Below are 14,516 nucleotides of genomic sequence, written 5' to 3'. Positions count from 1 at the left end.
CCCCGCCAGCGCGGCCGAGCGGCGCTCGGCAGAGCACCGGCATCGCCTTCCAGCACCAGCCCTGCGCCGGAGGAAGCCCCGCGGCCGGGAGAGCTGCCGGGAGCCGCCTCGTCCGTCCTCGGGGACGGGCTGCTCCGGGGAGAGACCCCCGACGCGCGGCGCTGGCCCTGCAGCAGCGAGCCCGGACCGCCCCGGGGCCGCATCCTGCACCGAGGGGCCGCATCCTGCCCGGGGCGGTGGGGGCTGAGCCCTGCCCCGGCCCCCCCCCCCAGCACCGCGGATGTGCCGCCCCCCAGCCCGGCCCCCCTCGTACCGCACACGTCCAGCGAAGGGTCCCGTCCCGCCGAGGGTCCCGCTGCCGCTGCCGGTCCTGGGGGCGGCGCGTCGCGTCCCGCCCCGCGCCGAGGCCGGCGCCCAGCGCGGCTCGCTGCCCGCTCGCGGCTTCCCCCGCGGACGCGGCGCCGCGGGAGCGAGGGCTCGCGCGGGGAAGCCGCCGGCGCTTCTGCCCCGGCCGCGCTCGCCCGGCCGTAAGGGTCAAGGCAGAGGCTAAAGAGCATCCGCTTGCGCCGCTGCCAGCCACACTTCACCTCCCACAACACGCTACAAGTACACCCAGTGGTAAGGGCTGGAAACGCTCCTTTTTCTCTTTCGTACAAAAGCTTGGGAAATTCTTGCGATATCATTGGTTTATTGCCATATTCTCCATAGAAAATTATCTTTTTTTAAAAAAAAAAAAAAAAAAAGATGGGCTATCCGTTGCAGAACCAGACCAGAATCGGTCATCTGACAACTGGCAGCAGCCCTAGTAGTCACAGTGATTAAGACGTAGGCAGTACTCGCCGCACCGCACTCTCGGCTGTACAAGTCCCGTGCAGGCGTTAGGCTTTGTAGTTCAGCTCCGCGTTCATTTTTGTATACATCTCATAAATCGCATCCAGGATGGGGGCGACCCTTGATAGAAACTGATGGATCTTCTCTATGGTCTCCTCCTCCTTTACGTCCTTACCCTTCTCTAAAGCCTTAAGCAAATCCGACTTGTATGGAAGAGCATAGACCGAGCCCTACAGAACAGGGGGAAAAACACCGCCAGGCCGTTACAGGAGCGCTCCGGGTCGGCCGCAGACGGGAAGAGCGCCCGCCGTGGGAACGCTGCTCCCACAAAGCTAATAACCCCCCCCCAGCTTGTTAGGAAACCTCCAGTCCAGCGAACTAGCAGAGCAGCTTCCTCTGCTCGTAGCACCCTCCAAACCGCCCATCCCAGCACGCTGTCACCGCCGCCCCACCGGCGGGCAGGGCTCTGCCTGCGCACAGGCTCCCTCCTAACGGACCTGCTTTAGCTCCCGTTTCCCCGCGTCTCCCAGGCAGAGCCGGGCCTCCGCGGGGCTCGCCCGGGCCAACCCCAGCGCTAACAGCCTCCGACCACGTGCCCCGAACAGCCACAGCGTCCGGGGCGGTCTGCTGGAACCCCGCCGAAGCAGGGGCAGCGAAGCTCCCCTGGCAGCACTGTCCAAAATAAATCACGGGTCTCCACATTCAAGCGTGGTTCCAAGCCCTTAATTATCCTAAAGCAGATCACTGCTCAGAGCAGCAAACATCGAGCATCTGGCCTTAAAGCAGCACTGCTTTGGCCAGGCTCCGTGGCAGCCCCAGCAGGGAAGCAAACACTCACGGTGAAGAGCTTCTGCAACATCCAGCCGTGGTATTTCTTCAGAGCGATCTCATAAGCTTTCAAGGCGTTCACTCTGATGAGGTTCGGGTGCTCCTCATCTCTCTCGCCATCGGAGATGCTCTGCAGCAAAACTAGCATGAACTTCAGGCCCCTGGGTGGAAAGCAGAGCTGTCAGGCATGGAAACTGGCCACCTCCACTGGATGAGACCCTTCTGAGACACCTGCAAGTTCACATGTTCCTGGTGAAGGTGGGCCCTGCAGGGTGCCTGGCTGACTTGAACAAGCACAGGTCTCCTGCGTTTGCAATGCCACCTTCAGCAAGGCCATCACCCAAGTTATTGCACCTGCTACACACTCACAAGCCCTGTGTGGTCCAGGTCACGTCTAGAAACCTGTGGCTCAGGCAACACCCTGCTTGGAGGAGGTTTAAGCAAGCGGCACAAAGCCTCAAGGCCAGCCGGGATTTAGTGGAATGTAAATACGTGTTCATCTGAACGGTCAAAAGGAGAACGTCAGGCAAGGCCAAACCTTTAAACACACTGCTGAACTCCAGCACGAGCAGAGCTAAGGTCTGCCTCGCTCAAGGAGCTCGGCGTGTTTCTGCTGGCGCGGCCCGCGCGTCAGGCTGCTCCCTCGAAACGCCTGTGCCCTTGCAGCCTCACTCAAACCCGGCCTGAAGGGACCGACCAGACCTGGGCTGTTTGGACTCCAAGGATGAGAAAGACCCTTTACGCACAGAGCAAACAGGCCTCAAGAGAAAGGGCACGCACCAACATTTCTTTAGCTAGTCCAAAACCAAGGAACTGCAATGTTACAGACTTGCTGGCATTCAAATCGCTCCTTGAGCACCGAGACACACCCCAGGGCCCAGCACAGCTTCTGACGCCGTGAGTCACCTTTTCAACCACATCAGTGCCAGCGTTGCACCCGTCTTTGGCCACGCCGAGCCGTACATCTCCCTCTCCGCTTCCAGGATGTTCTGCAAAGTTTTGAACTTGGTGGGGTTGGAGTCATAAACTGCTCGAATTTTCTGAAACGATCGCAGAAGGGAGCCGTCAGGTTTGGAGTCTCCGGGGAAGAAGAGCGGAGGCACACGGCATCCGGAGAGCAGCGGGGTTAGCGCTCTCACAGCCGCTTACGGCTGCAGCTCGGGCAGCTGTGTCCTGCGACGCTTGCGGCGAGCACCGCAGGGGCAAACCGGCCGTTTCGCTCGCAAACCCAGCTAAGGCATGTACGGGCCCAGGACCAGCCACTGCGGAGCCTGGAAGCCCTCGCGGAAAGGAGCCCTTTGAAACACCTCTGGGTCTTGCCTCTCCATTCCCAAAGCATCTCTGCCTCGGAGGAGTCCACCCCATCCAGGGACTCCTGACGCAGGAGAACGCACGTTAGAGGAACCAGAGCTCCCGTGGGCCCTTCCATACCTTGATATTTCCAGCTAGGTCTGCTTTGACTGGCGAGTACACGATGGGCGTCCCAAGGCAGTCTGGAACAGAGAGAGAGGAGAACTGCTCACCAGGGCCACCCGAGGGGCTCCGCGAAGCCGGCGAGCTTCACCCGAACGGCGAAAGGCACCAAGAGGCGCACCAGGCTGGAAGGGGCCGCTCGGGGCTCGCCCCGGCCCCCGGGCGCAGCCGCGCTGGGGAGGGGATGCCAGGGCGCGGCGGAGCCGGGACGTGGGATTTGGGCTGAAAGAGCGGGTTCAGCTCCCGGCCCAGGCAGCGGCTATATTCTGCTCGCGCCTTTTGCAAAGCCGCCAGCATAATAGCAGACATTGTGGGAGGCCAGCGGCTCCCGGAGCGCGCCGGCACTGGCTGCTGCGGCGCGAGGGCGTCGGGCGCAGCACCAGGCTGCAGCAGCGCGGCGGGGAGGGCTGCGCCGCGGCGGGGCGAGCGGGACGCGCCGGCACCGGCAAACCCCCCCCCTCCACCAGCGCCTCTTCCCAGGGCGAGAGAGGGGGGAGCCGGGCAGGAGCCGGAGCCGGTCACCCCGCTCCAAGGCGGCAGGGCTGCCGGGGGCTCGAGGGGGCGAGCCCGACCCGCCGGCGCGCCCCGCCGCCCCCGCTCCCGGGCCGGTTCCCAGCGCTGCTGCTCGGCGGGTTGGACGGGCTGCTGCCGCCTGCCCGGCCCCGGGCAGCCGGGATGTGACGCAACGCGGGCGCGCGGGGGCCTGCTTCGACGGGCCCGGCCCCGGGACGGGGGGGACGGGGACGGGGGCACCCGGAGCATGGCCGGGGGCACTGCCAGTGCTGGGACGGGGACAGCCAGCACCTCGGGGCTCAGCACCGGGACGGGACAGGGACACCCAGCACCAGGATGGGATGTGGGGGGGGGGGGGGTGACCCAGCACCGGGATGGGATGGGGGGGTGACCCAGCACTGGGACACCCAGCACCTCAGGGCCCAGCACCAGGACGGGACGGGACAGGGACACCCAGCACCAGGATGGGACGTGGGGGGGGGGGGGGTGACCCAGCACCGGGATGGGATGGGGGGGTGACCCAGCACCTTGGGGCCCAGCACCGGGACACCCAGCACCTCAGGGCCCAGCACCCGGATGGGATGGGGGGTGGGGAACGACCCAGCACCGGGATGGGATGGGGGGGGGACACACGACCCAGCACCTTGGGGCCCAGTACCAGGATGGGATGGGGGGGGGGGACTCAGCACCTTGGGGCCCAGCACCAGGAGAGGACAGGGACACCCAGCACGTCGGGGCCCAGCACCAGCATGGGATGAGGGAGAGGGGGACCCAGCACCTCGGTGCGCAGCACCGGAACGGGGGAGTGGGGGGGAACCCAGCACTTTTGGGACCAGCACCAGGACAGGATGGGACGGGGAGAGACCCAGTACCTCGGGGCCCAGCACTGATGCAGGACAGGGGGGTGAGGGGAGGGAGACCCAGCACCTCTGGCCCAGCACCGGGACAGGAAGGGGGGGAGACCCAGCACCTCGGGGCCCAGCACTGAGGCAGGACGAGGAGAGGGGCGGCAGAACCAGCACTTCCGGCCCAGCACCGGGACAGGATGGGAGCAGGGGGGGACTCAGCACCACAACAGGACGGGGGGGGGGGTGCACCCAGCATGTCGGGGCCCAGTACTGGGACGGGACGGGGACACCCAACACCGGGACAGGACGGGGGCCCCCGGCGCAGGGACCCCCGGGCGGGGCCGCCCGCCGCCCGGGACGGCTCGGTCGGGCCCTGCCGCTCTGCCCCCCGCCCCCGCGGGCACGTCGCGCCGCCCGCAGCGCGGCCCGGCCGCTCACCGAAGAAAGGCGGCAGGTGCGCCACGGCCTCCAGGAAGGGCAGCGTCTCGATCTGCTTGTCGGCCGGCAGCGGCTTGAACTCGTGCTCCAGCAGCAGCGCCATGGCCCGCACCGCGACCGCGACCGCGACCGGGACGCGAACCGGCAGCGCGAGCCGAACCCGAGCGCGAACCGAACCGGCAGCGCCACGGCCGCGCGGGGCGGGGCGCGGCGGGGCGCGGCCGCCAGACCCCCGGCGCGGCCCGAAGCCCCGCCCCTCCCGCCCCGCCCAATCGCCGCGCGCGGCCCTCTCCGCCGCCGGCCAATCAGGCATCGGGGGGGCGGGCGTCGCCCCAGGCGGCGTCGCGACGAGCCCTGTCGCGACAGACAGCGGTGAGGCGGCGCGGGGGGCGGGCGTGCGGCACCGGGCCACCCGCGCCCCTCGGGCCCCCTGGGTGCCCGCAGCCCCACGGGCCCCACAGGCCTCGGGCCCCCCGCGCCCCCACGGCCCCACGGGTCCCACAGGCCTCGGGCCCCCCGCGCCCCCACGGCCCCACGGGCCCCTCAGGCCTCGGGCCCCCCGCGCCCCTCTCGGCCCGGCCTGGGTTCTCCTCCCGCCTGGCCCCGCTCGGATCGCACGGCCCGGGCCCCTGCCAGCCCCCTCCGGCCTGCAGGAAGGCGCGCGCCGCCCCGCCGGCGCGTGGAAATCAGGATATCGCCCTGGCAACGTGCGTTGGCAGAGCCGGTTGCTCATCTTTATTTATCCTCTGTTGGCCCCACACCAGACGTTCCTTTCCTGGCCTTAATGAAGCCTTCTCATCTAGTTGTTTTTAATTATTTAGCGAACATAAATTTTTTATATAGGCCAGATGGTTCGATTAGCACGTAGCTCAGTGTCTCTGCGAGATCTGGCATACGCCAAATAAACAAACAAACCTAAACCCTAACGCCCATGTGATTAAGTATCTCTCCCAAAAGTTCAGGATGGAAAAATCACATCAAATTCTTGCCCAGAGAGATCTGAGTTCACCCAGTTACTTCCTCTCCACTGTTGAAGCGAGAAAAGAACATCGGGAAATGAAAGTAGAGAGAGAGGACGGACGGTTAGAAATGCAGAAAACCAAAATCTGGTAAAATTAGATTTGGGGAGGGCATTCGTCAAGGACAGGAGCCCAGGTATTTCTTATGGCACCCTTCTTGAAGTCGTGGGAGCATACTGGTCTTTGTTCATTTGTCTTAAGAGACGTTATGAGGAAAAAAAGAAAAAAAGCTAGGAGGAGTGCGCGGAGGGTTTGGCACAGTAACGCCACCAAGGGCAGAGTCCCGGGGCTCGAGAGGTGACACGTGCTCCACGGGCTGCAGCCCAAACTCCCCTGTTTCTCCCTAACCTGCGATTCAAACATTTCCAGTTAATAATAAATTTTATCATTTTTTTTCCTTAATGACTCTTTTGTGTCTCAGAAGATGGAATGAAGTTCTGCAGGTGGCACTGAGCTGGTGCCAGTTCTGAGCCTGACGGAAACATAAACCTTTAACCTGCATGAAATATTTACAGCACAATAAATACTTAAACTGCTGGAAGCTTTAAGGCGGTGTAAGGTTTTAAGGCACAATAAATGCCCAAGATAGCAGCAAGCGCCTCCGGCATCTCAAACGCTCCTTTAAATCACTTTTTCTCGGGGTCGGAGCGCCGACACGGCTCAGAGGTGCTCGGAAACGCCACAGAACTCGCGTGCGACGAGCTGCCGGGCCGGGCCGCGTCTGCCGGCGCCCGCTGGCAGGGACCGGGCCGGTTTTGGGCTGGATTCCCTCATTCTGCGTGGCCGCTCCCGCAGGCCGGGCCGCAGGGTGCCGGGCGGCCCGCGGAGCGGCGCTCCGCGCGGCGGCCGCGCTTGTCCCTCGGCGGCGCCCGTAGCGGCGCCGGAAGCGTTGCCGTGGCGGCGGCGCGCGGCCCCGGCATGGCGCTGCCGCCGGCGGGCCGGGCCCTGGAGGGGCAGCGGGCGCGGCAGCGCGAGCAGGCGGCGCGCAGCCGCCTGCAGTGGGAGCGGGCCAGCCGCTACTTCGCCCACGCCGGGCTCTGCAGCGCCAAGCAGGCCCAGTGGAGCTCGCCGCGCGGCCTCCCGCTGAGGTACCGGCGGGGACCGGGGCGGGGGCCGGGGACCGGGGGGGAGCAGGGCCCGGGAGCTGGGGGCGGAGATCGGGAAACAGGGGTCGGGGAGGACTGAGGAGCGGGGGCCGGAGACCGGGGGGAGCCGAGGGAGCGGGGGGCGGAGACTGGGGGGCACCGGAGGAGCGGGGCCCGGGGGGAAGCGGGGGGCGGGGGGCACCGGGGGAGCGGGGGGCGGAGACCGGGAAGCGGAGACCGGGGGGAACTGGGGGAGCGGGGCCTAGGGGGGCGATGAGCGGAGACCGGGGGGAGCCGAGGGAGCGGGGGGCGGAGACTGGGGGGCACCGGAGGAGCGGGGCCCGGGGGGAAGCGGGGGGCGGGGGGCACCGGGGGAGCGGGGGGCGGAGACCGGGAAGCGGAGACCGGGGGGAACCGGGGGAGCGGGGCCTAGGGGGGCGATGAGCGGAGACCGGGGGGAGCCGAGGGAGCGGGGGGCGGAGACTGGGGGGCACCGGAGGAGCGGGGCCCGGGGGGAAGCGGGGGGCGGGGGGCACCGGGGGAGCGGGGGGCGGAGACCGGGAAGCGGAGACCGGGGGGAACCGGGGGAGCGGGGCCTAGGGGGGCGGTGAGCGGAGACCGGGGAGAGCAGAGGGAGCGGGGGGCGGAGACCGGGGTGGGGAGCGGAGACCGGGGGCACTGAGGGAGCGGGGGCCGGAGACCGGGGGCACCGGGGGAGCGGGGCCCGGGGGGAAGCGGAGACCGGGGAGCACCGTGGGGACGGGGGCCGCAGACCGGGGAGGAGCCGGTGGGCAGGGCCCGGGAATCGGGGGTCACCGGCGACCGGGGGTCCCCGACGGCCGTGCGCGCCTCAGCGCGGAGGCGGCGCGGCGGGAGGCGGCGGCGGCGGCGGCGCGGCTGGAGCAGCGGCGCGCTCGGCTGCGGCGGCTGCTGGGCGAGGAGCGGGAGGCGCTGGCGGCCGAGCTGCGGGAGCTGCGGCGCGGCCGGGCGCCGGGCCCCGCCGGCATGCGGCAGCGGAGCGAGGAGCTGCGGGCGGCCCGGGAGCAGCGGCGGCGGCAGGTGAGGGCACCGCTCCTTGCTCCAGCCGGAGGTGCCAGCGGCTTGCCAGCGTCGCCTTGCGCGGTGCTTCCCCACGCTCGGCTCGCTCCGCGCCCGGCCGGGCCGGAAGGTTTTAATGCCTGCAGTTACTGCGTGCTCTAACCTAACGAGACTCTCATGTTTTCAGGTTGCTGAGGAGCTGCTGTATGAACACTGGAGGAGGAACAATGCTGAACTCCAGGAGGTGACGCTATGTCCTTTCTATGCCCTGCCGCCTCACGCTAATTAAACCAGAGTTTAACATTTGAACAGCAGCACGTATCTACTATTGTAGTTCAGTTTGAATCACAGCGTAGCAATTGTCATATATTCAATAAGCAAAAGACAAAGAAGTAGGTAAAACAGCTTAACTGTGTAAGAACTCCCTTGAAAGCAGGTATTCGTCAAAAACAGTGAGAAATCTGTTTTGATGCCGAGAACAGATTTTCAGTGCCTGTGGCTTATGTAACGGAATATTTTAGAGATTCCTGCCTTGTTAAAACAAAAACAAACAAACAAAAAAAGCTTTGCAGCAAGATTTCTGATGTTTTGCAGTGATACAGCTCTAGCCATCTTTTCTATATTTGGTAGATAAAAATAATGTGTAAATATTTTAGATGCTTTTTAACACTATACCTGAGATGTCTGTAGTGCCTGTTTTTTCTACTGACCTGCTCCAGCTGCTGCATTTCTGGTTCAGTATCACTGTCCTGTTTCCCAGAACTGCCATGCAACATCAGGCCTCAGCTCGCGCTCTGATGGAGACTGAGGACAGCCAGACAAGCTATGCCGCTGCACAGGGAGATCCCACAGGGACTTCTGGGGCTAAGGACACGCCAGGAGGGTCTCCAAAGTGTCCCATCTAGATCTTGCTGGCAAAGAGTCCCTGGCAGTAATGGTGATGCTGCGTATGTTGTCTTCTGCAGATTGAGTCAGAGCTGCACAAGAAGCATGTAATAAACGCTTGGGGTGATCAGCTAATGCAGAAAAAGCAGGTACGCTGGGACGGCTCTGGGCTTGCCGGTCAGTAGTGGTCTTCAGAGGAATCCAGGTATCTCTGAGCATGTTTTGCAGTATGTGCCTGTTAAGGCAGTTCACAGACATCTTGCCTTCCTGTAAGGACATGAATAGGATGTGGAAGGAATAGGAGGATTTGCCTGCTGCTTCATTGTTTTTATATCAGTTATCAAATAATGACTTATGTTGCCTGGCTGATTCCCATAACAGTGAGAAGTTCTGGTTTCCACAGAACAACAGGAGTTGTTAACAGGAAGAATGCGTTTAATTAAGAGTCATCATTTCTAGCTAACATAAACATACTGTTTGTCTCCTAGAATATCCAGTGATACTGTCTGCTGAACACATGTTGCATGGTTACACGTGGCATTCAGTGCTCATCTGTGACAGCTACCTGTAACACACAGAACTGAGTGCCAAACTTCAAGAACTTGGTGTTTGGAATATATACGTATGATTTACCATAATTTTGATTTGAAAGAATAATAAAGGTCTTCAATTAAAGAAACATTTCAGTTAACTAATGAAAATAATAATGTAGGTCTTTGTAAGAAACTGAGTGTATTTGTACACAAACTGTCATTAGACTAAGACCACATCACCTGTGCTTAGCATCAGAGCTGTGTGGGGTCTTGCTAAAGATCTGTCTAGTTCAATGTCCACTTTCAGACAGTAGTCATCATCTAGTCTTGCTTTGTCCTTATATTCTTTCATAATATTTTATTCCACATTCTCCAAATACGTTTTAGCTTGCAGGAATTTGTGATTTGTGGATTTCCTGAGCCAGAGGTTGTTTCTTTGTGTTAGACTAAACTTAAATGCTATGCTTTCTTTTGGCTTGATAAGCAAGAAGCAACTGAACGAGAAGAGAAAAAACGATATGAGAATGAATATGAAATTGCGCGGAGGGAAGCACTGGAAAGAATGAGACAAGAGGAAGAAAAGCGTCGACTGGAAGAGAAGAAGCAAGCAGAGACGTTACTTCAACAAATAAAAGAACTGAAATTACAGGAGACAGAGGTAACCTTTAGTTTCTCCTGATTTGAGAAGGAAGTTTGTTCTTTTGCTTTCAAATACAGCAACATTGACCTGACTCCCTCCTCCTAGGTTTCTGTTAGATTGCATCAGGAACAAAGCAAGCTGTGATAAATTTCTATCAGTGATGTGCACTTTTGCCTTGACATTGCCATATCCATTGAAATCTAGTACCCTTTATTTGCTCCTCTTGAAACATGATCACCATTTTGTGTTGCATCAGACGAGAAAGATTCGTAGAAACTTCTAATTGTGATACCTTCATGCTGAAGGCTTTGCTCAGCTGGAGCTGCTCACTGTGTCTCTTGTGCTATATGTCAGTGAGACAGGAATTAATTTTATGTAAGATATTTACTGCGATGAGGGTTTTGACTGCTTGCAAAGGAGTCGAGTTCTTGGAACCACTACTGCTGCTGCTGGTAAAACACGGTACAAACACTGGTACAAAGGATCTCTCTGAGATATCTTAGCTCTTTAAAGTGCTATTTCTTAGTTGTTGTGTTTTTCCCCTTTTTAAAATATTAGGCAACAAAACTGAAGAAAGAACAAGAGAATTTAATAAAGCAGAAGTGGGAGCTGGAGAACTTAGAAGAAGAAAGGAAACAAATGGAAGAGCACCGGAAGAAGATAGAGCTTGGGTGTGGTATAGCATGTAACTCATTTCAGTAGGGCTTGGATAGAATCTATGCCTGTGTCCCTAATAGCACTTGCTGCATGAGGAGATACTGCAAATAGCAGTGATGGGTTTTAGGTCATAGAATCATAGAATCGGTAAGGTTGGAAGGGACCTCTGGAGATCATTTAGTCCAACCTCCCTGCTCAGCAGGGTCACCTAGAGCATGTTAGACAAGTTTTTTGATGGAAGCACCCAGAACAGTAAATGAGCAAATTATATTGGTGCAATTACTCTATTTCTGCTTATATTAGAAGTAGCAGGGACTGCTAGCATCTCCACCTCTATTGCCTATAGTACTGAATATTGGTATATAATAATCTAGGGCTTCAGAATCTGTTTGCAGGTTTTCTTTTTTCTTTTTTTTTCTTCAGTCGCTTTTTGAGGCATCAGTGTAACGCTCAATTAAAAAGACGAGCCCAGCAGATACAAGAGGAGCTGGTAAGAGGAAATACCCCTTCATTTATGTTACAGATACTGTGCACTGAAGAAACTTCTTTCCTGGGTTTCATGAGCCTGCCTCCTATGCCTACAAATAATTAGTCAGCAAGCCACTTCTGGCTTGTGAACAGGGCAGGAGCACAAAGATCAGAGAAGCTGGCAGGCTGAGTGTTTCCTTGAGCATGCCCTTGACACTGTCAATGATAATTTTTACACAGAGAAGCCTTGCATACACTCTAAGCCTGTTGGATTGCTGTTAATCTTTTGACTTTCCTTTAGGAAACAGACAGGCAAATTTTATCAGCCCTCCTTGAGAAAGAAGATGAGGATCAGCGTCTCCAGTCTGCAAGACGAGAACGGGCTGTTGCAGATGTTGCCTGGATGAAACGTGTCATTGAGGAACAACTCCAATTAGAAAAGGAGAGAGAAGCAGAGCTGCAGATTATTTTTAGGTGCATCTATGCACAGTTAAAAAAAAATTAAGAGCTCCTCCAAGATAGAGGACAGCTCGTCTATGACCATGGAGAATACATTTTTGGGGAACTGTAAGTTAAACATTAAAGATAATTCTTTATCTCTCCTTTAGAGAAGAAGCTAAAAAAGTATGGGAAAAGAGGGAAGAAGAATGGGAAAGAGAAAAGAAGGCCAGAGATCGTCTGATGAGTGAGGTGATGCCCTTTTTTAATGACATGTCTCTTCTTTCTATGAAGCCATCGTTCCAGCTGCATTACTTGCTTAAAGCAAGAGTCCTGAGGATTACAAAGCCCTGGCAATTAGTTCAGTACCAAGGACAGAGTTTTCTATTTGTCTTAATATATTTTCTGAGAACTGTTTTAACCGCCTACACTGAGATTTCTTCAGTTTTGCTTCTGAGTTTGATCCCTTTCTTGACTGATGTCTTCTCCCTTAACTCCGTCACTCCAAAAAGGTCCTTGCAGGCAGACAGCGCCAGATCCAAGAAAAGATGGAGTTAAACAGACGGGCTCAAGAAGAGTCTGTAAAGTATCGAGAGCAACTGATTAAAGAACTTGAGGAGGCCAAAGAACTGACTAGGCGAGAGAGAGAGCAAGAAGCGGAATTAAAGACAGCTCGTAAACAGGAGCTGGAAGCGCAGGTACGGTTCAGTTTTCAGATATGTGCCCCAAATATATGTGAGGTGCTGTTGCAATACACTTACTTAACTATTGTTTTTGGAAAATACATGGAAAAGTACTGTAGTAGAGAATGGCTTGGCATCTGAGAGGTCAGCTAAGGAAGTTTCAGAATCTAAGTGGACAAAGAGACTCTCTAGCCAGTTCTGCTGAAGTTTACAAATGCACTTTGGATTTGTCCCTTAACATGTTAGCTAAAGACAGGCAGACAATATTCAGTACGCACATTAAACCTGGTTGTATTAGAAACATATTGCTACAGCGTGCTGCTTTGAAATGCAAGTGCAACTTCCTAGAGTAGTCTGTGATCAAATTTTAATAGCCCACATCTTTGCTATCCGTAGCTGACAGAACGCCACTTACAAGAACAAGAAGAGCAGCAGCACCAGAGAGAGGAAGAAGAAGAAGAGAGATTAATAAAGCAGCACTGTGAGGAGTTAGTGCAGCAAGAGGCCAAGCGCATGGCTGAGCAAGGATATCGCAACAGGGTAAATAGCATTATGGGGAATTCTATACTCACAGATCATCATAACACTTAAACATATCATAAAGTGTGACAATCCTCTGTAAGTAGAAGTTTTATTATTTCTAATCTGTATCTTAGTTGCTCTATAGTGCCATAGGAAAATGCTAGACCCATTCTTTCCCTTGAAGCTATTTTTAGCAGAACTCTGTAGCGCTCTCATGAAATGCTTTTCTCTTTTGCCGATACTGATGAAGTCATAACTTTCTTTTTTGAGGCAGACTTTTTGCTACTGCCTTAAATGACATTCTAATTAGCAGCTGCAATAGAACAGTTGCTACAAAGCATTTCAGAGCTTTTCAGTATTTTTCCCTCTTCTATCACATTGTCTAGTTCCAAAAACTAAGCTGTATTTGAATTACCCTGATTAAAAATCTCATGCCAAGGCGATCACCTTTTTCATTCTAAACAATAAGCTACTGTACAGAGTAGCTTGCTTCTTAGCAATGTATTAGATAGATAGTAGTGACAAGAATCAGAGAAGTGTGGAAGGGGACTGTATTGCCTTAAATTATCAACTCTTAAAAGCTACTGGTGGATTTTTCCTGAAAGACTTGCTGCACTGCAAGTACTTTCTCTGCATCCTTAATAGCTCATGTGCAGAAGATTAATTCTAGAGCCCCTAAAGTATGATTTTCTTTGTTTTGACCCCCACTAGCTCTACAGTCATCCAAAAGCAGCATGGACCTGAAGATTCCTGTCCTTTATACTTGAGGAATGAGCACTAAATGAATTTGGATACTGCAAAAAGAAAATTTTGAAGAATGAAGAAACTCCTTATATAATGATGGTTTTGGAATAGTGTACAATGACTCTAAGACTAAGTGGTGTATAAATAAGATATTTGAAAATAAAGATCAAATTTCCTTTGGCTCCAATGAATTGAGAGGTGTGAGCATGCCTTTAAGACTCCACTCTGAACTGCTTCAATTACTGTCTGTTCAGGAGTTGTGATGTTTTATTTTAGTACATGCTACGGTGAGTCAAAATATTCAACGGGAATAACAGCAAAGGAAATACAACTTGCAGTTGGTTGTAAAAATATGAAAGAATGCTTACTCTAAGCCACTATGGGTTGTGTTTTGTATTTAAAGTCAGACTCCTACCTCTGAAAAGCAGTATGTACCCTAGAAGTTCAGCCGTTGCTTCATAACATATATCGCAAATCAGTGAGACAGATAGTGCATGCTGCGGCAGTACTTCTCAACATGTCAGTTCACTTCCCTTCAGACTGTGTTGAAGACTTCAATAAAGGATTTTTTTGTTGTTGTTTTTACAAATAATGACTAATTGCAAGCTGAACAACTGTTAATTTCATTATATAAGCAAACTGCTGCAACCACAGGAGCGTGTGAGGTTTAGAGCTACTGCTCTTGACTCCTTGATGTCATCGTGGGCAACGGCAGCTTAAGCTCAGGCCAAGCACTTCTCCTGGTGAAGCAGACTCAAATCTGTGCAACTCATATTGCCATGTTACAGACATTCATGCTATTTTAGCATTGTAACCTTAACTAATAGAGCTTTTTCAATATCTTTTCTTCACAAAACAAGCACGAAATAACCC

General features: G+C 55.8%; 2 protein-coding genes across 2 annotated transcripts; one reads left to right on the top strand and one right to left on the bottom strand.

Annotated features, from left to right (window-relative positions):
* Positions 1-668: 668 nt before the first annotated feature.
* GLTP (glycolipid transfer protein) lies at positions 669-5,111 on the bottom strand. The gene is made up of 5 exons (XM_062590236.1): positions 4,932-5,111; positions 3,091-3,152; positions 2,566-2,699; positions 1,670-1,820; positions 669-1,061 (listed from the first exon to the last, which is right to left on the bottom strand). The coding sequence occupies exons 1-5, from the start codon at positions 5,032-5,034 to the stop codon at positions 879-881; spliced, it is 633 nt and encodes a 210-aa protein (XP_062446220.1). The 5' UTR covers positions 5,035-5,111; the 3' UTR covers positions 669-878.
* A 1,763-nt stretch (positions 5,112-6,874) lies between these two features.
* TCHP (trichoplein keratin filament binding) lies at positions 6,875-13,830 on the top strand (the record flags this gene model as incomplete). Its single annotated transcript, XM_062590340.1, has 12 exons — positions 6,875-7,038; positions 7,890-8,094; positions 8,261-8,317; positions 9,039-9,107; positions 9,976-10,149; positions 10,690-10,802; positions 11,212-11,278; positions 11,558-11,730; positions 11,865-11,946; positions 12,207-12,392; positions 12,774-12,917; positions 13,611-13,830. Coding segments are annotated over 12 exons (1,467 nt in total), but the record flags the coding sequence as incomplete, so codon positions are not given.
* Positions 13,831-14,516: the final 686 nt, after the last annotated feature.

The sequence above is a fragment of the Rhea pennata genome, chromosome 17 (assembly GCF_028389875.1).
Source record: "Rhea pennata isolate bPtePen1 chromosome 17, bPtePen1.pri, whole genome shotgun sequence".
NCBI classification, from domain to species: domain Eukaryota; kingdom Metazoa; phylum Chordata; class Aves; order Rheiformes; family Rheidae; genus Rhea; species Rhea pennata.
Note: the sequence above shows the minus strand (reverse complement) of the source record. Positions and strands in the feature narration are given on the sequence as shown.